At 36.3% G+C, this 22385-nt stretch overlaps 1 protein-coding gene across 4 annotated transcripts in view; it reads left to right on the forward strand.

The window, feature by feature from the left end:
- Nucleotides 1-21233, forward strand: part of PDLIM3 (PDZ and LIM domain 3) — a 22071-nt gene extending 838 nt beyond the window's left edge. The window contains exons 2-8 of one of the 4 annotated variants that reach the window (XM_009075746.1): nt 5368-5519; nt 7147-7231; nt 12991-13058; nt 15599-15862; nt 18497-18624; nt 19753-19864; nt 20808-21233. In XM_009075746.1, the coding sequence (XP_009073994.1) occupies nt 5368-5519; nt 7147-7231; nt 12991-13058; nt 15599-15862; nt 18497-18624; nt 19753-19864; nt 20808-20997 (999 nt within the window). In that variant the 3' untranslated portion in view covers nt 20998-21233. Of the gene's footprint in view, nt 1-5367; nt 5520-7146; nt 7232-12357; nt 12546-12990; nt 13059-15598; nt 15863-18496; nt 18625-19752; nt 19865-20807 lie in introns of all 4 variants that reach the window. The other 3 variants (XM_009075748.1, XM_009075749.1, XM_009075750.1) reach the window with 3 other exon arrangements.
- Nucleotides 21234-22385: the final 1152 nt, after the last annotated feature.

The raw sequence follows: 22385 nt of genomic DNA on the forward strand, positions 1-22385 counted from the left end.
GAACATTTTTTTCATGGATTCTGAGATATTAATTGCAATTTAAGAAACCAGTTACTCAATGAATGGAGCACACAAAACACTGTCAGCTGCCTTGCATCTACAGACATGGATCTGTTCAAAAGACAGGACACATACTTTGATAATTTGTATATTTTGAAAATTGTGTTCAATGCACACCAGACTAGAATTAGTTCTCTTTGTATTTTTGCTCCTTTTCAGGACCATATACACACCAAATGTGTGTTCCATAATCCTTCAAATTACAAATGCTTTTTCCTTAAAAAAAGAAAAACAAAACCCTGCACTATGACTCACTATATACACTATGCTTGGTATTAAGTAAACATCAAGAGCCTTGAAGGATGGATACCACTGGTGATGATTGCAATAAATACTTCTAAACAGGACTCTGTAGAAAGTTTAAGGACATACTTTTCACATTTAACTAGTAAAAATAAATTTAATCACTTATTCCAGATTCATAAAACATAAAACATTTTACGTCTTTTAAACAGAAGTAAAACAGAATGCTACTATTTGACTGAACGTAGCTTAATAAAAACTACTCATGGGGTTAGAAAAGCCTTTGGGAAAACAGGACACAAAACCATTGAAAGAATAAAAAAAGGAAAATATCTCTGAATGTTTTAGGGCCTTCATTGCCTTTTATGGGCCTCTAAAAGAAAAATAGTTTCCATTATCTCCAATGAAAAATATTTTAGCAGTGTCTGGTTTGTATTTTCTTTGTGTTTAGATTAAGTGCAATGAAGTTTAAAACTGCAATAACAAAGGATGTTACTATAAATGTAACTTTCTAAAGAATAAATTACTTTGCAGTTGATTCATACCTACCAAATGCTTCACAAGGCATAAACCATTGGTTTCTAGCATGTTACAGAAATGCTCAAAATCATATTTCAAGTAAAACTATGAAATATACATATAGGGAAAAAATGTCACAGTTAACTTTGTTTAGCTCAAGTTCAAGAATATTAATGGTAGATTTATTTAAAGTTAACATTTTTGCTGCCACAGCATACATTTGGATGAGTCCCTAAGTATGTAGTAACCCTTTATGAAATAGTGAACATTTCACAAGATTCATATCTTGCTTCTTGGGGCCTAGGTGTTCCTCTTGTAAAAGGTATCACCAGAAGCCTGATCACATTTGACTTAACTGTCCTGACAAGGAGAAAATTATAACCATTAAAACAATTTTTAAACACACATTGAATAAAATAATCAGACAGGTGTTAAATTTGGTTGGCTATGGTCCTTGTTCAACAAGAGAAAGCTTTTAGCAGGACTTGTCAAGAGAGACAGACAACATAAGAGACCACTATCCACCTGTCTAGAGAACAGATGTCACTTCAAAAGCTCATCTGCCAATTGCTCTGTTGTTTTGACTGTTTCAAGCAAATGCAAAAAGCACAGACCATGATCCCCGGGAGAGAGGAAGATCAGAAGATAACTAAAAATAGACATATTCAGATTATGGTCAAACCCAATGAATTAAATTCAAATAGTGAAAACATTTATTGGAATTGCATTTATGACACTGATCAAAACCCTAGACTCAATCAAACCTAGTAATTTTGGTTTATTCTAAGCAGAATAACATAACATTTTGTGTTAAGAATTTATAGAATAATAGAATTTTAGGGGTTGGAATGGACCTTATAGATCACCTAGTCCTAACCTCTCCTGCCATGGGCAGGGACACCTCACCGCTAGACCAGGATGCTCAAGGCCTCATCCAGCCTGGCTTTGAACACTGCAGTCCTAGAATTTAAGTCCTATTGAATAAAGCATTACAGGAACAACTGAAACCTGTACAGTCTGGAGGGAATGGTGAAATATTATCAACTTTAGATTTAAGTTCTGTTTTAATACAGACCTTTACCAATCATGATGCAGGTATTCATAACTCCTAGACCAGGATGCTCAAGGCCTCATCCAGCCTGGCTTTGAACACTGCAGTCCTAGAATTTAAGTCCTATTGAATAAAGCATTACAGGAACAACTGAAACCTGTACAGTCTGGAGGGAATGGTGAAATATTATCAACTTTAGATTTAAGTTCTGTTTTAATACAGACCTTTACCAATCATGATGCAGGTATTCATAACTCAATTCTATATTTAGCCACTCTGTCTGCTGGCATTTGTAGCTCTCTTCAGAAAACACAGAGCCTGAAATATTTATGATGGTATGACATGATAAGATTTACAGGTCTATTAACAGACCCACATAAGGGTCAATATCTTCTATGAAACTTTGAAGAAAACTTACAAAGTTTAATAGAAGACATTGACCCTCATGTGGTTAAATAGTTACCTAGTCTCTGACAACACCTGAATGATCAACACTGATCCTTGTATTTAACCAAATCCAAGATACCTAGGATACAAGAGTAACAGATATGCCATGTAGACATGTCCTGAAGAGCACAGCAAAAATTTTCCCAAAGCAACAGAGCAAACAAATGCTAGTCATCACACAGTTCCAAGTGTTCACAATACACACTTAATGCATCACTTAATAAACCCTTCAGAAACACTATCACTTACATTATTGAGGTACACACAACAGCAATATTATACCCATGATATGGTGTAATCTTGCCATGCACAACCTGGTCCCTTTCTATAAAACATAAGCTAGTACTTTTGTCTGTCTCCCTTCTCCATAAGCAACGCTCAAGATTTTCCACCCCTGAAAAACTGAGAAGGGAGAAGAGCTGGCACACTACCATATTCTTTCCACCCCATCCTAGCAGCAGAACTCCAGCTCACTCCATCAAACCCAGGAAGGAGAAGATGAGGAAAAGGGTTATACAAGGGCAGATAGCTCTGCACCCCAGCAGCTCTGGGCACATAGAGCTCATTACCCCCATCAGTGTCAAGGCCATAGAGAGATACATCCCAGAAGCTTGGCAATAATCAGTTCAGCCAAGGAATAGAAAATACAGACTCCTGGCCCTTTCCCTCCTTGCTCCCACCAAATGATGATAACCCCATTCAACCACGTAAGTGGTATCACTGCAGCTGGTGACAACTTAGAAAATCCAAGGAGTTGTGCATTATTACCAGCAATACAGAGTAGGTTAGGTCCTGCTAGCAGCAGAGCTGCAGGGGAATGTATTCTGCTAGACAGATACACTACTTTATAAGGCAGGACCATTATCTCAGTACATGGCTGCAGTATGTCACAGACACAGCAGATGATTTGTTGTGACATGTAAAAAGCATAATCTACCAAATAACCTATATAAGGGTTATACAAGCTAGCTTACTCTTCAGAGGGAACCAAGAATGGCTGGGTTTGCCCGTTTTGGGTATTAGAGCATCAACAGTCTCTTTGGAACACTAGGAATTCTGCTGCAGTTTGTCATTACAGACATATTCACCACATGCTAAGCAAAGTGAGGAGCATTTCCAGGTTGAAGGGAAAAGCATGATCATCCCTCTACCACATCTTATTCCCATTATGTAACTGGTCTCAGTGTTGCTCATTTACACTTACAGCTGTTGAAGGTTGAGAAACAGACAATTTTGGAGATTTCAGACTTGTATTTTGTGAGCAACTTCCTTGATTCATATTCAAACAGATTTTTTAGGCACCTTAAAACCTGATTAAGCACACAATACACAACTCCATTCTTTTGAAGGATGAGGGTATAAAAGCCTCCAGCTGGTCACCAGTACCCATTCGGAAAGTTTGTCTGACTTGATAATAACACACACACTGCAGTTTGTTACAGAGACATCAGAAAAAAAGGTTTACATGCTGAAATGCAAAAGAAAGCCCACAAAATAATCTCTAAGTTATTTGAGCATTCAGACACACCTAACAGAGATGGATGGAGAAGGAGCAGAGAACAACTCTCTTTGGCTGTTTTTTGCCATAGTTTCAATACTAATATGGTACAACTCATAAAAAAGAATATTTCTATTTGGCTTTTATGTTGGCAGTACTGTCACATTCAGAGGCAACAAGTCTGCCAGCTTCAGCAAAGCTGGGGTTCAGAACAGGCTGGAGGTACACTGGGCAGCTTGCCCTCTTCCTTTGCTGGACAATGGTGAACCACCAGAATTGAAGAATGTCTGCATAGCATGTTTTCAGGTCCCTAATTACTTTTAATAACCAAGATAACATTTGCTGTCACTGCTGTCACCCATGGTTAGAATTCTCTCCAATAGTTCTTTTATTTAGTATGTGCCACAGCTAAAAGAACTTCTCTTGCATGAAAGACTATATTGACTTTTTCATCCTCCACACTGGGATTCCTTTACTTACAAATAGGCAGCTAATATTACTTTAGGTGAATCAACCCATTCCCTTTGTTATGCTGTTCCAGAAGAGCTGAATTCCAGAAGTTTATGTGCTTCATCCATCAATTTCATGTGGCTGTCTAGGTAACCAAAAGCTACCTAAAATGGCAATACACACCTAAGGGACCTAAACCCCACTCAGTGACCTCAGACCTGTTGTGTATTTGGTATGTTTAAGTGTTGTGGTGGTATGAGGAGTCACCCGTTGGCAGACAGAGGCCCAAAATTCTAGAACAAGCTTCAGTAATATCTAAGGTCATGGCCTCTCTACAGTAGTTAAAGCAAAAATAGGTTTTATTTCAATTATTTTAACCATCACATAGAAGATTACAGTACATTTACAAGAGGTATGAATTGCACCACACAGATCACACCTTGAAGGATCAGGGCCACTGTTACTTAAACGTAATGGGACTCAAAGCTAAGCATTTCCAGGAGTTCAGGGTCTGGATTAGACACGAATAAAGAGAAAATGTCATTTCAGTATTATGAGCATATTTCTAATTACTTGGTAATACAACATGAGAGGCAGGCTAGCAGAAAACATACTAAGTGCTATATTGGCCTTAAACGTGGCTTTCTGTATTATTCAGACAATGGCACATCATGCACACGAACATTAAGTAACACAGTTTCTTAACACCTCTTTTCTTCTGATAGTGATCTTAAAAGCAATACATAACCTTTTTTTTTCAAGCAAATTACATAATGCCAGTTGAGACAGAAGATTCAAAGATGAGTTAAAGTAATGACAGAAATCAGAATGGAAACTAATGCAGAAGAGTGAAGATGACCTCAATCTAATTTGAAGTTATGATGAATAAAGTACTCATTCGGTGATCTGACAACAGAACTACACAGAGTCTGGCAAAATTAAGAATTCCCTTTTTTTTGTAAGCAATCATATAGCTGTTCACAGGTTCACTCCCTACCTCCCTTATCCAACAGGAAATAGGGAAGTGTGGTGAGGTTTATTTTCCCTATCAATTTTAGGCATACACAGTGATTAAACAGTTACATTTTGGTCTTTTCAGATTACACCTGGAAGCAAGGCTTCAGCTGCCAACCTGTGCCCTGGTGATGTTATTGTAGCTATCGATGGTCTAAGCACAGAGAACATGACACATAATGATGCCCAGGAGAGAATTAAAGCAGCCACACAACAGCTTTGTTTGAAAATAGAGAGGTATGTGTACCTGCCTGCTTATTTCTGAAAGAGGATACTACTCAACCAACTGATTCTACAGTACAATTATTACATGGTGTAACTACTTAAAATAGTTTGAAGAATTTCATGGGACCTTTAATATTACAAGCAACCAGACCTACATCATAAACTCCAGGTCATGCAAGACTCTCCAGAACATCTTTGTGGGCAGAAAAAGAATAGCTTCCCCCAGGTTACTTGCCACATGACTCTGCTGACTCCACAAGTCCTATGTTTACTGTCAGTAGGCAAACAGTTCTTCATGTTTTGGGGAAATACCAAAATCCTCAGCTAGCTGTCACTGGTTCAGTGAGCTCTCTGCTCTAGCACTGCCTCAGCCACACGTGCTTAGCATTACCTCCTGCTCCCAACCACAGGCAAAGCTGCTAATATATTCTCCCAATTAAGGAAAACATCATGTCAGACTTTCATAGGGGGTGACAAAGGAGTGAGTTTAAAGCCAATCTCTTTGGTCACAACATATGAAGCCAAATATAGGATTCTCGAAGCAGTGTTCAAAACAAAATTAAGAAACACTCTCTTACCTAACATGGAGGAGTCCAGAAGCTTTTTGTATTCATTTCTCTCAACTAGAGCCAGGAAGAGAAACAACCTGCAGCTTCATATCTCCAACTCAGTTTGCTTAGCCTTTAATCAGAATCACTTAGCAGAGTCTCAGCTGTCTCCAGAATTCAGACAGCCCTGATTAACCTCAGGCCCTCAAGGAGGCACAGCTCTTTATTACAGCTGACCACAATATTTCTTTCCAAATACAGGAGCTGGGCAGGGTTTTTTTTAATGAGCATTGTCTAATTCTTAGAGCACACAAAAAAATGGTTAAAAATTCCCATAGTAAATTCTAGGGTCTGTTACAGATTGATATATGCCATTTGGCAAATATCTTGGGAAGTAATTTTCAAGATGTGATAAGTGTGTATGTAACAAGAGTACTAGATTAATATTCAACATTACCAACATTACTGTTGTGCTACTTTAGAATTAGCTGCCACATTTCACTTTGTGAATGAAAACAGGATTGTAACTGATATTCTCATGTTTATCACTGTCTGCATGACTGAAAGAATCATCTGTGCAACTTTGACTTGCATTTGCACATAGTTTGCATACCTAGATTACACTCCTCCCACAGTGAAAAGCAGGCTCTGCATGGATATTGTGGTCATAAAAAAATTGAGATTGATGTTGTCCTGGTTTAGGATTATTGCTAATATAGCCACTTAATTGTGCAAAATATTCTGAGGACCCAACATTCATTCTATCAACCATTAAAAAAAAACCAAACTGTAAAATGTTTGGTCAGCTCAGGTCAGAAAGGCAATAATTTCCCCTTCCCTTTGCATTGGAAACTACTAACAAACTATTTCCCACTGTTCATAGCATACATAGCATTTTTAAAAGTAAATAATCTTTATAGATGTATTGTTTACATATTACACATTATATATAATTGCAGAATTTTTATGTCAAAACATTAAAAATCATAGAAAAAAAAGAGCAAATTTTCAAACTGTATTATATTTTACAGGGTTATATACAACTCTATAAGAATTTAAATTATTTCAATTCTGCCATTCTTTTTTTGTAGGGCAGGAACTAAGTTATGGTCCCCACAAGTTTCAGAAGATGGCAGAGCACATCCCTTCAAGATAAATTTGGAAGCTGAACCACAGGTATGGTTTGTGAAAAGTTACCTAACCGTTTCCATTTGCCTTTTTATACTTTAAATGATCTCCCTTGTGGTCACTAAAACTCTTTTAATAGAACTTCATCCATTATCTGCCAGTTTAAGCTAATATGAAGGACCATGATTATGATATGTATGAACATCATTTCATCTGACTGGATGTTTTTGATTTTTCACCTATAACTGAAACAAAACATTAACCAACTACAACACATTCTCATTTTTCTTTAAAATTGTTCATATCAACATAGTTTTATTATGGAAATAAAGTACCTACTTTCATTTTGATGCAGTTTAAGCTGCTTTAACTCTTTCAGAGATTCTTTATCATATAAGGAAGCTCTTTATTTAAGAATAAATATCATGTACCAAAGCAATGAACTCTTCATATCACAAAATTCAATTTGCTGTAACAGTCAGTTAAATAGAGAGATCCATCAATGCTGGATCGCTTTACTTCCATATGTTTTTATACTACACCACAGAACTGAAGTTTACAAATTTGTGCAAGACCCATATACTGATCAATAAGCAAATTATTCACCACTTCTGACCAGCAAAGTCATGATCATTGTATACAACCAAAGCAAATCCAATCAAATGACAACCTCCTCTCTTCAAACTCACATCCAGTCCCTTGTACAAAGCTATGAGTCAAAGCCTCTGGATTGTTAATAGCTAGGTACCGCCTACAACTAGCCCTTTATTTCTTTGCCATTCCTCTTCAACCTACATGAACATTTGCTGTTCCCTCAAGAGGGGGGAGGGAAGAGCTTTCTGCTGATCCTGGAAGGCCAGGTTCAAAGCAAGTATGTCAAAGTATTTATTCTATGCTATCCTAGAAAACAAATGTAAGTGCAGATCCCATTTCAATAAATCCTGCGTAATAAATACTTCCACCAATCCTATTTTCACAGAGACACTCCCAAGCATGAATATGGCATTTCAGTGTTTCATTTCTCTCTCTTCTTTCTGATCTAAAAACTTGCAATACATGATACAGCAAACTTCATCGGAAATAGCATAGTCTCTTCAGCAGCAGGAGACATTATAGTGAAGAAACAAAACTGTTTCAAATGCGTATTCTTGTGGAATAGCTGGGATACACATAAAATGAATAGCAATGGAACAAATTCACTAAAAATGCTGTAGAGAAAGCCATGTAGGCATGTATGACGGAAGAGTAATCCCTCTGCATGAAAGCTGCATTCCTAAGAAGGATAGTTACTTAAAAATAGATCACAAGATTTCACTAGGTGTTATTTAGAAGACTATTGAAAAGCAGTCTCCATCGGGCAATCAGAAAAACTGTTTCTCCCAGACTAAATAGCCAGGCTTTTCATTTTAGTTTATCTCTCTTTCCTTCCTAGGAAAATCATGAGTACTGAGTATATTTAATAAAGAGTAGGCACCAGAAAAGTAGCAAACCTTGCAAACATTTATGCTGAACCATTCCTGGGATGATTTACATTTTAGATTAAATCCTTCCATCCAAGCATATCCATCAGTCTGATCTTTCCATGGAAAAAAAATATATTTGGCCTTTTTTTCTTACAATTGCTGTAATTTTAAATTAAATTTCACCACATATTTAGTCTCAGCACAACACCCAGCAGCATATATACCAGTAGTGAAAACGGTACAAAGTTTCTTTGACCAGTTTTTGCACAACTACAGCCTGTGCCATCTAGGTCATCCAAGAGTTTGCTGAATTCCAACTCCAAATACAGGCATTGAGGCACAGATGATGAGAAAAATCCCAAAGCAGTATGGTGTTACATCAAATGAAAAACCCTTTTATGCAAAAGTATTGTGCAGATTGACTGCTATGCAGAAATGGAAAACCATTGAGTTCTATTTCCTCCATTTATATCATAATTCAAATTACTCAAAAGGTCACAGAAGTTATAAATGTAGTCCAATTTCTTTCACTCTTGCCAGACAGACATTTTTAAAGTCACTAAGAAAGTTTCACAAAGATAAGTCAGTCATTTAAAATACATTATAAGCCAAGTATATAATAGATGAAGACTTACACAATCTTCTTAATCTAACTTCTACTTGTAAGCTAATAAATGACCGTTATAAATGAATGTAAAACCTATTTCTCAATTGTTCAGCAATTTGGCCAAACATTTGGCCAAAGAATGCTTACTTTAGCTTTAGTGAATCAAAATTATTCTACAGAGGCTTGGAGATGGTTATGTGAAAACCGATCAACAACTAAATATTGTGCTTACTTAGACAATTGGGCTGAGCAACTCAGAAGAGTCATTGGGAAACAACTCTTAGAGCACAATGAAATCACACACTTTTTAAATCTGGGAAGAGGAAACTGAGGCAACAATTGTAACTTACAGCAATAAGTGGCTGACTGAGAGTCACTCCTGAAAGCTACACATTCCCACATAAAAACCAGGCACCCAAATTTTGTTAGCCTGGAGCAACCCATAGCATAATGGAAAAATAATAGGAACAGACTGCTTGAAGAATTACTAATACAATCACATTGTATTCCCTATAAAACAAGTTAGAACATAAGGTTCTCAAAGAATGTCATTAGAAAGTGAAAACAAACCAATCCAAATGGCAAACTGTATCATAAAATTATTTTTAAAATCCTTTCTGCTATATTGTCAATGTAAAACTCTACGATGACCTGTAAAAGTTTTCTGTTACAATCTGTTTTGCTTCATTGAAAATGAATTTGTATTCATTGCCACAATTTCTTGAACTGTTTTTGTTTGAGCTTTTCTCTTTTGCTTCTATCTGCCTTTGCACATTTTGTTCAGTATTACTAGACTTTTGGCCATGAAGGACATTATACTTTCCTGTGAGACATAAATATACACATAGATAAGTATAAAAATCTAAGAAAAACACAACTCACTGTTCTAAAAAGTAAGTTTATAATTTATTACCACTTATAATCCACGTTTGAAACAATATGATTGTGCTAGGCTCGTTTTGAGGACCTACCCCCTCTTTATAACAGCATTCAAAAATAAAGCCCTTAGTCAGGGGATACCTCCAAAATGTACACACCTGTGTTCTGTCACAGCAGTCACCCCAAGCCATGCCATCATATGGGCTGTGTTGGATGCATTTCTACAGATTTGGGGGACTACAATAATTCTATTCCTGATACCTATATCAATGCAAAAAAAAATGTAGCTAGCCCTGAAAAAAAGACAGCAGTCAGTTGGAAAAAAAAAAAAGAAGCTAAGAAATAAATTCTTGTAATTCTTGAATATTCCTGATTAGGAATGTCAACAACTTCCAGTTCTCATTTAGCTTTTGAACTAAAAGAGGACTTTTCACGAAACACAAGAGCTGGACTATTTTTGCTGCTGTGTGTTCTGTCACTGACATTCTATATGAACAGATAAGTTATAAAGAAAACAGAATTTTAGTCTAACTGCAAATACCTGTTTGACAAATGTTACATTGTAAACATGCTATTATGGCACCACATCTGTTCTGTTCATTTGTCAACTAGAAATAAAAAGGGGGAATGAAATTAGAGTGTTCTCAATTGGTTTTGTTTGGTTTGTGTCATACACTGATTTATATAAATTTTAAATACTTTGACATTAATACCTTTCATTAAGTAGCCATGATCCTAAACACTATTAGATTATTTCCATTTACTAATACATTTTGTTAACTGCAACTCAGTTCTTTCAAACAGAAAGAAGGAATTGCAAGTAAAATCTTTGTGCTCATTTATCTGATTGCTGCTTTCAGTAGCCTCTTACAGTGCAATGCTGCTAAACATCTCCATTTAATACAACTGCTTTTTACTGTTTGCACTTTCTGGTTGCACATTCTATATATCCATGTCTTTTCTTTAGTCTGATCCTAAATACATTCTGAAACTGTTGTACAACAATCACACTCAAAGCCAAATCAGACAACTGGCAAAGATTTCTATGAAAACTGAAGTATTAATGACATTAATGAACACTGCAAGTCCCAGTCTCTAAAGAAAAGACCAATTCAGGTTGTAGAAACCTATTTACTAGGAACAAAAGCTTTATATTCCATATGGATGGAAGTTTAAGTGCTCTAACAGCACTGTCTCCAAAGACTGCTGCAGGACACCGGGACAAGGTGATGGACTTCAGCAGCTAACATCCTTTACCCACTGGGGAAGAAGGAAAAAACCTGCAGCAGATGACAACACTAGTATTTTCAGTCTCTATTTCTGTGGCTTAGGGATGGACCTGAGGTCAAAGGAGACTGTACTAAATATGCCCAATACAAATGAGTGAATTTTCACACAGTCTCTATCATTCCTGACCAACCACTACAGAAGGACATTTTAAGGTATTTGAAAGATCATCAGAGATTTAATTTTCGGACCTTTACCCTATTAATTCCACAGCTGGAGGAAATTATCCTATCCAACAATTAAAAAAAAAATTGTACTCCAGAAATAAACAAACATAAGAAGAACGTTTTCAAATTTACCCATTTCTGGGGTTTACTTATTTATGATGATTTCACATTATCTTTAACTTATATGGCATCACAATTTTTGATGCATAGGTGTGCTTTGAAGATTAAGTATGTTCAGAAGGATGTCCTTAATCTGTTGCACCTTCGAGACTATTTCAATTGAAAGAAATGTTAAAAATTATGTGTTTTCTAGGCAAGACACTTATAATAAAATCTTCATACTTTTGAGAGTCTCTCCATCAGTATGTGACGGCAATGCAGAAGTCAGAGATTAGCAGTAAAGCAAAGCAATTCAGCTGACTATACATGAAATGTTTCTAAAAAAAGAATGTAAACAATGTAAAATCTAGAGAGCAATATGAAAGATCACTATAATATTCATCCCTCTCATTTCCTCTAGAAGTTGCATGCTATTTACAAACATGAAATGCCTTCTGTTTGCCATAGGCAGGAAAATAATAGTCTCTGAATGTGAATGGCTCAAGTAACAAAAATAATGGAAAAATATAGTATGCTTGCACCAGTTAAAAAATAACAGAGTTGCAAAAGTAAAAAAAATGCAGAGATTAACAATACTGATGTCAGTTTTATTCATTGCTAGCTTTGGTGTGCATTGTAGCTCTGTGTATTTTGTCTGCCTATCATGTACAGGAATTCAAGCCTATTGGTACAGCTCACAACAGAAGGGCCCAGCCTTTTGTTGCAGCAGCAAATATTGATGACAAAAGACAGGTAGTGAGCTCCTCCTATAATTCTCCAATTGGGCTCTATTCATCTGGCAATATTCAAGATGCGCTTCACGGACAACTGAGGGGTCTCATTCCTAACTCAGCACAAAAGTGAGTACTGGTATTTGCTTATCATACACAGTCATTTGTGGGATATCGCTACCTGTTCTGTTCTGTTCTCAATTTAAAAGTCCAGCTCTTGATGTTTTTTCCTAAGTATCAGGAGTTTATTCATTATCCAAAAAAAATGGTGATCAATGAAACAATTTTTTCAAACACACGAAACTATCCATTCAGCTCTGGTAGCAATGCTGCAGGTATCTAAAATTCGTCCTGTACACTGTGTTACAACACTGCCCTCCAACCTTCCCTCTTATAACTGCACTTTACTATGAATGTTTCTGAACACTACATGACTGTATGTTGAGTACCAGGAATCAACAAACTAAACACAGCTTCTTCATGGTGACAATTTTCAAACTTTGCTAGCTACATTTTAACTAGAAATGAGCATTTGTAGGCCAAAGAAAGTTATTTTTACCATTTTTCTTTACAGGATATCAACTACTTCGAACACAAGCATAATATTCGGCCCAAGCCTTTCATAGTCTCAGGCCGAAGCAGGTTATAAACTTTGAGTGTTGTGCTGGATTTGATGCATGGTGTTATGTTTTAATGGATGGATACTCACCACTGACATAAATAAAGCATACCGATGGATTTGAAATTTACTTGCAGTACTAGACAGTCTAATGCTGAAATTAAAAGCAAACCACAAAATAAAATAGTTCACTTGCAGAGCTCAGGCTTGAAATTCAAATTTCCATTTCCAAAAGAAAGCAGGTCAACATTCTCATATCAGTTACTAGTGGAATTAGTGTTCTACATTTAATTCTGAAAGTCCAAAATGTCTGCATTTCCATTACTCTAATTTAAGTCTGACAGACTAGACCAGAAAAACAGGATGATAATTGATTCCAGCATACAAACAACACTTTTTCAGTCACCTGACTGTAGAAGATGCATAGAGCCCCATCCTGTGAACGAGAACTGTCAGTGCAGAACACCACCACAGTGGAGAAAAGGTGCCCAAGGACAGGGCAGTCCTTAGCAAATGTGCATGGCCTCTAGCCATAGACTGTACCAAAACTGACTTTGGGACCACTAGGTGCCATTTTAGAAGTGCCTACTGGATTTATGGAGATTCAAATGAGTTTAACAAGAGCTTAATCTGCAAATTCAGAAACCTCAATTACACAGTATTTTCCATTAAAATGTTGAAGTAAACGGCCATTTCCCAGCATGTCAGATGAGGAATAAAAAATCTGCAAAAATTAACCTGATAGCAATGCAACAAGTTTTAAACTTCAGATGGGCAAGGTCTGTCAGATATTCTAGCCCTGGCAAAGTCTACATTTCCTAACTGCAGGATGTCTGGTGCAGGGTATTACATCTACAAAACCTTGGTTGTCAGACGGTTTGTCTGCTACTTTTTCATCAGTTTGGCTCAATACATATCCTCTGCTAAACACAGCAAAAACCAAACTGCCACCTTGACCGTAAATAGCCCTTTAGGACAGAGAGCTGAGGCTAAATAGGACTTTGACTAAAAGAAGACTTGATTCTGGACTGTGGGTTTGAGCTAACAGATTGCACACTGGCCACAATTTTGGACTTTACTCTGCTGAAACTAACTGGAAACTATATTTTACTTATTACTTACCTATAATTCAGTTTTAACATTACTTTGGCTGCTCAGTTGTGCTTTTTCTAGTCTCATCCTGCTACTTTCCATTTACTAACATTATCAGCACTGACAAAACTTATCCTACTGCAGGATCTAAACATGGTCTTGATTCTCCTAAAGGAAAATACTAATAAATCTTTTGTTGTCCCCTGTGAGTTTTTTGGCTGGCTCATGCTAAGCGATGATGCAGAACTATATTTTACTTTAAGGTTTGCCCAGCATTGCCGGAATAAGCTTTTGTTTGACATGTCTGTGATGGTAAAGTATATATTTCCATTTACAATTTTGCGAAAGTGGTCCTACACAAATTTCCTTCTGAATCAAAAGGGCAGAATTTTGGTTATCTTCTCCACCTGAGAGTAGCTACTGGGCAGAATACTGTACTATCCAACTGGGAAACCGCATTCTCCCAGGTTTACACAGAATCATTCAGCTTGGAAAGAGCTAATCACAACCTTGATATGCAGGTTGGAGAACATAGATCAAATATTTATTGTCTCACAGCTCTGAACATCACAAAATAAATGGTAACCACTGACTGGAAAGCCTTGGTTAGGTGCTGTTACACAGCAACAGCAAAGAAACATCCCATAACAAATAAAGACTCAGAGAGAGAGGACAATGGAGAAATGACTGAAGTATTAAAAATAGTGGCACTGAAAGAGACTTCAGGTTCAATGATCACATTATTTTGCTAATGTTTTCCTAGATATGTTGAATTTTATATATAAATTACATGTAAAGTCTACTTCAAAAGCAGTAATATTAATTCTCTGAATACATCTCCATTGTTCTTGTGAAGGACCACTTTACATTCCATTGGAAACACTGTAATTTAGAAAAGCAAAAGTAAACCTGGGGGTTTTAGTATCTTTTCTGCTTTGAAATGCTGAACAAATACTGGGGTTTTTTTTAAAAAAATGTTAAACTAAATTTAAAATATTTATATCTTATTGTAGAGTCTAAAATAATCTAGGAAATGTCACATTCATTTTACACTACTTCATAGTAGCCTTTTCAGCTGTGGACTGAGATGGTTGTGAGGTACAGAACTGGAATGATGTGTCTAGGATTCCAGTGCTGCAGGTGTTTATTCTGTCACTGACATGGACAACTCACATAACCTCTGTATGATACACTTTTGTAGATGTTGAGAATTACTCACCTCTCTTTAAAGAAAATGCATGCCAAAATTTTAAGGTCTGCATTAACTGGCATCAATACTTTTTACAGCAAGATTTTTAAATGGCTACACATACTTTTGCTTTTCTCTACTTCCTATACTTTTGCTTTTCCGTATCTGTTCCATTTATGCTTTTCAGCTCTGTTAACATCACTGTATTCCTGTACTTTTGTCTTTATTCTCTGCAATCCAACACGCGCTGCACACTCTTCTGTAATGTGGCTATTAACACAGTGGATGCAGCACTCCCTCGGGGATGGACTGTGGCAGTGGGCGCAGTACTCCCTCTTCAATTAGCACGGTTAGCTCTATCTGCCCCACTGAGCTGAAAGCAGTGACTAGGATGGCCCCTAACGTCCCCTTGGAAATGGAGCTTCCCGGTGTCAAGATTGTACACGCTCAGTTTAACACACCCATGCAGTTGTACTCAGATGACAATATCATGGAAACATTGCAAGGCCAAGTTTCTACAGCTCTGGGGGAAACACCTGCCATAAGGTAATTAGAGCAGTATCTTTAATATTTATGAACATACAAATGTAAAATATACCAAAAATCATGAGCTTTAATGATGTCACACTGTTCTATGAGAAGAGGGAAAAGGGTTAGAGAGAAACTAAGTCATTTAAAGCCATTCAATATTTTCATTGAAATATCAGGACTTTCCAGGTTTAACCCAAAGTATTCAAAGAGTCCTTCAGAATTTACAAATAAGTATTTCATAAAAAATAATCTCAGAACTGCAGCTAATAAATAAAAACCAATGATATTGCCTGGACTATTAGCAGACTGACCATTCCAAATCAAGATTTTGATTCCCTCCAAAATTCCAAACATTTTAGTACTATTATAATTATTTCTCTAATAACAGTTTAAAATAATTCATAAAATATTACTAAATAAAATTTATTTGAACTGTTGAAATTCAAGTTACAAAGATTAGGAAACCTCGTAGATGTTTATAGTGTTCTAGATACTTAAATCCTATTCAGGACAACTTATTCACTACAACTAGCTCTCACACAAAAAGAGACAGAATTGACTGTAGGACTACTAACCCATCTCTGGCTTATTAGCTTTATCCATTGCAATAACTAAAAGCCAGGCAGGAACCTTATGTATCTGGACAACAATGATCATTATTATACAATAACAAGTTTTAAAGAACTGCTCATTTCTGCCAAGGGACAATTCACCATTCACATTGCTTTATCTTTCTTTTGCATAATAGCAACTTATTTTTCTGTTTGACAATAGTACTTAAGTTAATAATTCATAACATGTATGATGTAAACCAAAGCTAACTACTAAGATTTAAAATAAGCAATAATCACTGGCACCAATAGGCCTTCGTCAACACCTTGCAGAATTTGGCCATTACTAACAAAAAAAATTAAAATATTTATATAGAAGTATTTAAGTACACCCTATCTGATGAAAACTGTAGCTCGTGAAGTCTTTGCAGAGTGATGTTACTCTAGTGCCTGAATATTTATCTTTAATCGGAACAGTTAGAGAACAATGAAATAAAAATTTGCCTCTTCTTTTTTTCTGAAATAATGGATTAAGCCCAAAGTAATCAGATTCCACAATGCCTGTGACATTGCTGATTTGAGAACTGACTATACACAGGTTTGAAATGTCTCTTTTGTTGTGGGATTGGTTTTCACTACATATGCATTTAGAAATGTAATCTCACACCTTTGCGTCTGGGGTTTTTTTGCCTTCTGTATTATTGCATTATCACTTGTTTGATGTGTAGAAACATTTTAGTAAAGAGGAGAGATTTCAAGGGTTTAATTAACCATTGCTAAGAATTATAAAAACTAAGCTACTATATTCATTAAAAGCTTGTAACAACAAAGGAAAGTGGTAGTTTGTTCACCAGCTCAAAGACAGCTCAAAAAAATCTACTGATTGATGAAGATGCAAACAATTCAGATAAGCAACAGGGGCCACTGCCCAACTTTGCTGCTCTTATCAGGTCATTTGGCAGCTTGCATGCTACCCTGGGAAACAAATAATACCATACGAAGAAAACTCAGACTAATTCTTTGCGGAATTAGTTGCTCATTTCCAGTAGCAACTTACCTAAGGCTTCACAGAGAGTAGAAGACCAGTTGCAACTGGAAAATTAAACTGGACATTTGCATATGCAGCAGTAAGAAAACAGACTTCATCAAAATAAATCTGGACCTTTCTAATTAGCTCCAGCACAGTTTGAAATTTACAGATGGCACACAGTCAGTCTAATTCCTGCCAGCACATATAGTCATCAGCTCTTCCTCTCAACTACTTAGGATGTTAGTTGCCACAAACAATTTAAAACATTTTAAAAATTTAGCACAGTTTAAAATGCCATGAAATATTCTTTGTAAAATCTGTCTCGCAGGTCATTTGAAATTCAACCATCAACTGCTGTTTGGACAATAAATTGCTTTATATTTTTTGCATAATAATGGCATTGCAAAAGTAATCCATGTCTCATTTTTATTAAATTAAGAAGTAGAACTTTAATTTGTTAGTATTCACCTTAAATTGTTTCCTACTATACAATACCTATTTCACACTTTTTTGTCATCTTCATAAGTTAAATAAATCACAATTTTCTTAGCCAAATAATCACTATACTACCTAGTGATTGAGCCAACTTAGAAAAGGAAGAACACCTTCACTCCATCATGTCCTCGCACAAGATTTGTCTGCTTAGGTTTTGGCTGACCTTATGTAAGAGTTCTAATTTGAACAACATTCTTGAGGCCAGCTGCTGTGAAAAGAGAACTTCTGGATGCCATACCAAAGAGCACCTGCTAAGATAGTGGATGATTATAGTATTGAAACTACTTTGAGGTTAAACAGCCTATTTCCAAATGCCAATAGGGACAGAGCAGCAATTATGGAAATATTTTCATGAGTTCATAGGTTTACTTTTGTAACGATTGCATCAATTTAATTCTTTTCAACACCTTTAGACCAAAAGGAGCCTGTCTAAAGCAATGCTACCTGGAAGAAAGAGTCTTTCAGTAGTTGTAGAAATACAATGTCTTTATGTTTATTTCCTGAATTAAAAGCTATTGCTTTGAAGTTACATTTGTTAAACTGCTTTATCTGTTCTTTCTCCCTCTGATACAGTGACCCATATCCCAACTCAGTGTCTCAGTCTGACGTGTACAAGATGCTGCATGCCAACCAGGAGGAGCCCAGTCAGCCTCGCCAGTCTGGCTCCTTTAAGGTGCTCCAGAATTTAGTCTCCGAGGAAGGTGGATAATAATGACATATTTTACCTGTTCAAATCATTTTTAAATGTTTGTGGAAAGGGGGAATCTGAGAAGAAAATAAGAGAGATCAGAGCTATAAGAATCACTGAAAGCCCAAATCAATCTGTAGCTTACAGCTATCACACCAGTTTCCTGCCATTTACCCTCCTTGCTTGGTTCAATAGCAATCACCTCTGTGAATACAATGGAGGTATTAATCACATTTTTCAGATCTCGTCTCAGACTTTAAGGTCATTAATGTGCAAAGTTGACTTTAACATTGACTTTAACTGAACAATACAAAGTTTTATGCAAGAAAATTTTGAGCATGAGCTGCGTTTACTCATGATACCAAGCAAGAAAACACTCTCTTCCACATCCAGGAAAAGAGGAATGTAAACCAACTCCTCAAATTCCTTTAACACCCATTTCCTCTTCATCCCAAATAAAAACTGAAGAGGACAACAAAATTTGCAGTCATATTTGTTTCAAATGAAGAAGTTTTCAAAATAAAATTGCTAAAGGCTGCAAGTTTGTTATATTTACAGTAAGAGTAAAGAATAAAATTCAGCCAAAATTAACCAACAAATAAATATTTAACATTTTAATGTTTACATCTCAGTATTTACCAGAGAAGGCATAAATATATCCAATTGTCTATATATATCATTGTGGGATTTTGCTTGGCATCTTCTTGCATTTTAGCATTATTTTGCATTCATATCATGTTACTAATCTTTCTGAGTTTGTTGTATGGTGAGTTATATAAATAAGAAGTTTTTTTTAACAATAGGTCTTGATTATGTTACATTGCTGTGTTAAAGCCCAATCCTTTTCCCTCTCCTGCTATATTCATGACCTACTATCAGAGAATTAGATGTCCATGAGAGAGAGAGCACTATATATATAATGGGTTTTGTGCTTGCTTTTTGTCTGCAGCTACACGATACTTTTCCTGATTCCAAAGAGATGGAATCTGTCCCACTAAACTAGTTTAGTGAAACTGCATTGTGTGTTGACATAAGTGAAAGTCTGTAAACACATCCACAAGTATATTTACAGGAAAAGTACTTAACTGCATCAGATGCTTTTCTATTAGCCTGTACATAACAGGTTTGTTTTGTTTCTCAGATGGGCGTCCTGTGGGTACAAGAAGTGTGAAAGCACCTGTAACAAAGGCACCTACTGCCATGCCTGGTGTCCAGAAAGTGCCACTGTGTGACAAGTGCGGGAACGGGATCCTGTAAGTTCTTTTTGGTTTTAGAAATCTCTAGTTCAAGCACACATTCTCCTCAAACAGCACCACAGACTATAGGAATGCTTTCCAAGTGATGGTCTTGGTCTCTGTCTGCACTAGCAGAATAATGCTCCTAGAGAACAGAAATAGATATTGTTCTAAATCTCAAATTATTCACCTGTACCTTTGGCAATTTCAATACAGATTGTTTCAGTTTTGACCATGTACTGTCAATGTTTTAAGTGAGATTTCTCAGGACCTTTTGCAAGTCATTCATTAACACACACATAACAAAACCAGCTGTGTTGTGTTGTGTTGTGTGCTGTGTTGTGTGCTGTGTTGCCTCAGGCCAGGAATCCTCAAAAGTTTCTTGTTAGTGCAAAACATCCTTTCTCCAACCCAGTGGGAATATCCAGGAAGATCTGTGGGCCTGTTTTGAAACTAACAGATTTCTATCTGAATGACATCATGAACTTCATCAATGAACACAGATAATGGTGAACTCAGTAAACACAGTCAGTAAGGAAAAGGAATGTGGTTTTTAAACTCATTTTGTCACCCCTTTGATCGGTTAGGCTGTACTTTCTGTCTTATATCCAAACAAACATGTTTGTTCACACTTTTAATTTTCCAATGCACTAATGAACTATGTGATCAACTCTACAGCATTTTATGCCCTTTACTCAAACTCAGTGCCCAACCTTATATGATACAGTAGTAGGGAAAACCACTAGATGAACGACCTAAAAGACTTAAATACCTAGAACATACTTTGTGTCATAGAATCATAGAATGGTTTGAGTTGGAAGTGACCTTAAAGACCATCTAGTTCCAACCTCCCTGCTACGGCCAAGAACACCTTCCACTAGACCAGCTTGCTGCAGCTTCTTCTCATATTAAATTCATATGAATTAACTGGGTATTTTTTCTTTTCATTGTTTCCATATAGAGGAACAGTGGTGAAGGCACGTGATAAATACCGGCACCCAGAATGTTTTGTGTGCTCTGACTGCAATCTCAACCTGAAACAAAAAGGCTACTTCTTTGTGGAGGGCCAACTGTACTGTGAAGCTCATGCACGAGCTCGCATGAAGCCACCAGAGGGATACGAAACAGTTACCGTTTACCCAAAATGCTAGTCTTAGGTTAACACACAAATATATGCATGCACACAAAAAGCCATTACCAGCTTAGAACTGCAGTACAAGTGTCAGGACTTCCACCTGATTCCAAAGTAGCAGCTTTTAAATCTTTTATTGTGGGATTCCGGGGGAGGGGGAAGTCCCTATTAGCCAGCACATAATACCAGCAAAATTCTGCTAAAATATTGTCTTTGAAGTTGTCAATATAACTCTACAAAGAATAAAGTAAAACAGCTTTCTTGGAACACAAAGAGTGAAACAGCTGAGGTATTACATGAATACTACAGCATATACACAAATGCTGTAATCGACATTATTTTTAACCTAAATGAAGTATCTGTGCAAACACCAACACCATCAAAGTCTTACAGGTTGGGCCCCTACAAATGTAGGAACTTGACAGATCATTAGAAAAAGCAGCTATTTTACATGGATAGTACAAAACAAGCAGCTGCTCATGTCTGCTTCAGCTGTCTAGTATTCAACTAGCATTAACATATGCCCCAAATAGGTTTTGCTTACTTTGCTTTGAATTTGGGGTTATATTGCCTTAATTTTCTGATGGAGCAACTGTGATAAAGAATAAATGTCAGACCATAAAGTATAATAAAGTCTGGTTAGTATGAAGCAAAACAAAAGTTCTACTTTGTCTTATGATTTGCAATTACATCAACTTTCACATCACTTAGCAGAAAATTGTTCTGAGGCATGCACACACATACATTGTTATTTGGAAAAAAGCCCACACTCTAATAGGAGCTTGTTGCAAACTGAGAATGAGAGCAAATTTTAAAACCTCTCTGCAGAAAATGACACTGGATTTTTACATCTCCATCTTTGAATTTCCATACTAGAAACAATGAGGAAACATCATCATAATATCTTTATTGCTGGTAAATCAGAACTTGGACAACTTTAACAATAAATGTTAATTACAATATGCAAAGGAATGACTTTTTATAAAAAGCCTGGTGAAGTCCAAAAGGAAAAAAAAAAGGCTGAAATAATACAGTTTTTTAATCAATTTCTGAAACTTGTCCAGGCCTAATGCTGTTTTCAGGTAGGTGCTAGCTGCATAAACACACCTGACTAGCAAAGCAAACCTTAACATTTTCAGAAAGTATCAACAGAAATCATATATTATTTATTGGGATATTTTGAATCAGCTTTAAAGTAGAAAAAAATTTTATATCAAGTCTACAAGACCAGCAAAAACTAACAACCCAATGGCAAACAATCATATACTTTTCCCATGTAAGTAGAATATGGAATTGAAATAAGAAGCTGTACATACTTTAAAAATTCATGAGTCCCAAAGCTTGAAATACAATGTCCATGTATTCACATACTTTTCAAAATGTCTTAAAATATTATTTCAGAATTTA

The sequence above is a fragment of the Acanthisitta chloris genome, unplaced genomic scaffold (genome assembly GCF_000695815.1).
Source record: "Acanthisitta chloris isolate BGI_N310 unplaced genomic scaffold, ASM69581v1 scaffold13365, whole genome shotgun sequence".
In the NCBI taxonomy this organism is placed as follows: domain Eukaryota; kingdom Metazoa; phylum Chordata; class Aves; order Passeriformes; family Acanthisittidae; genus Acanthisitta; species Acanthisitta chloris.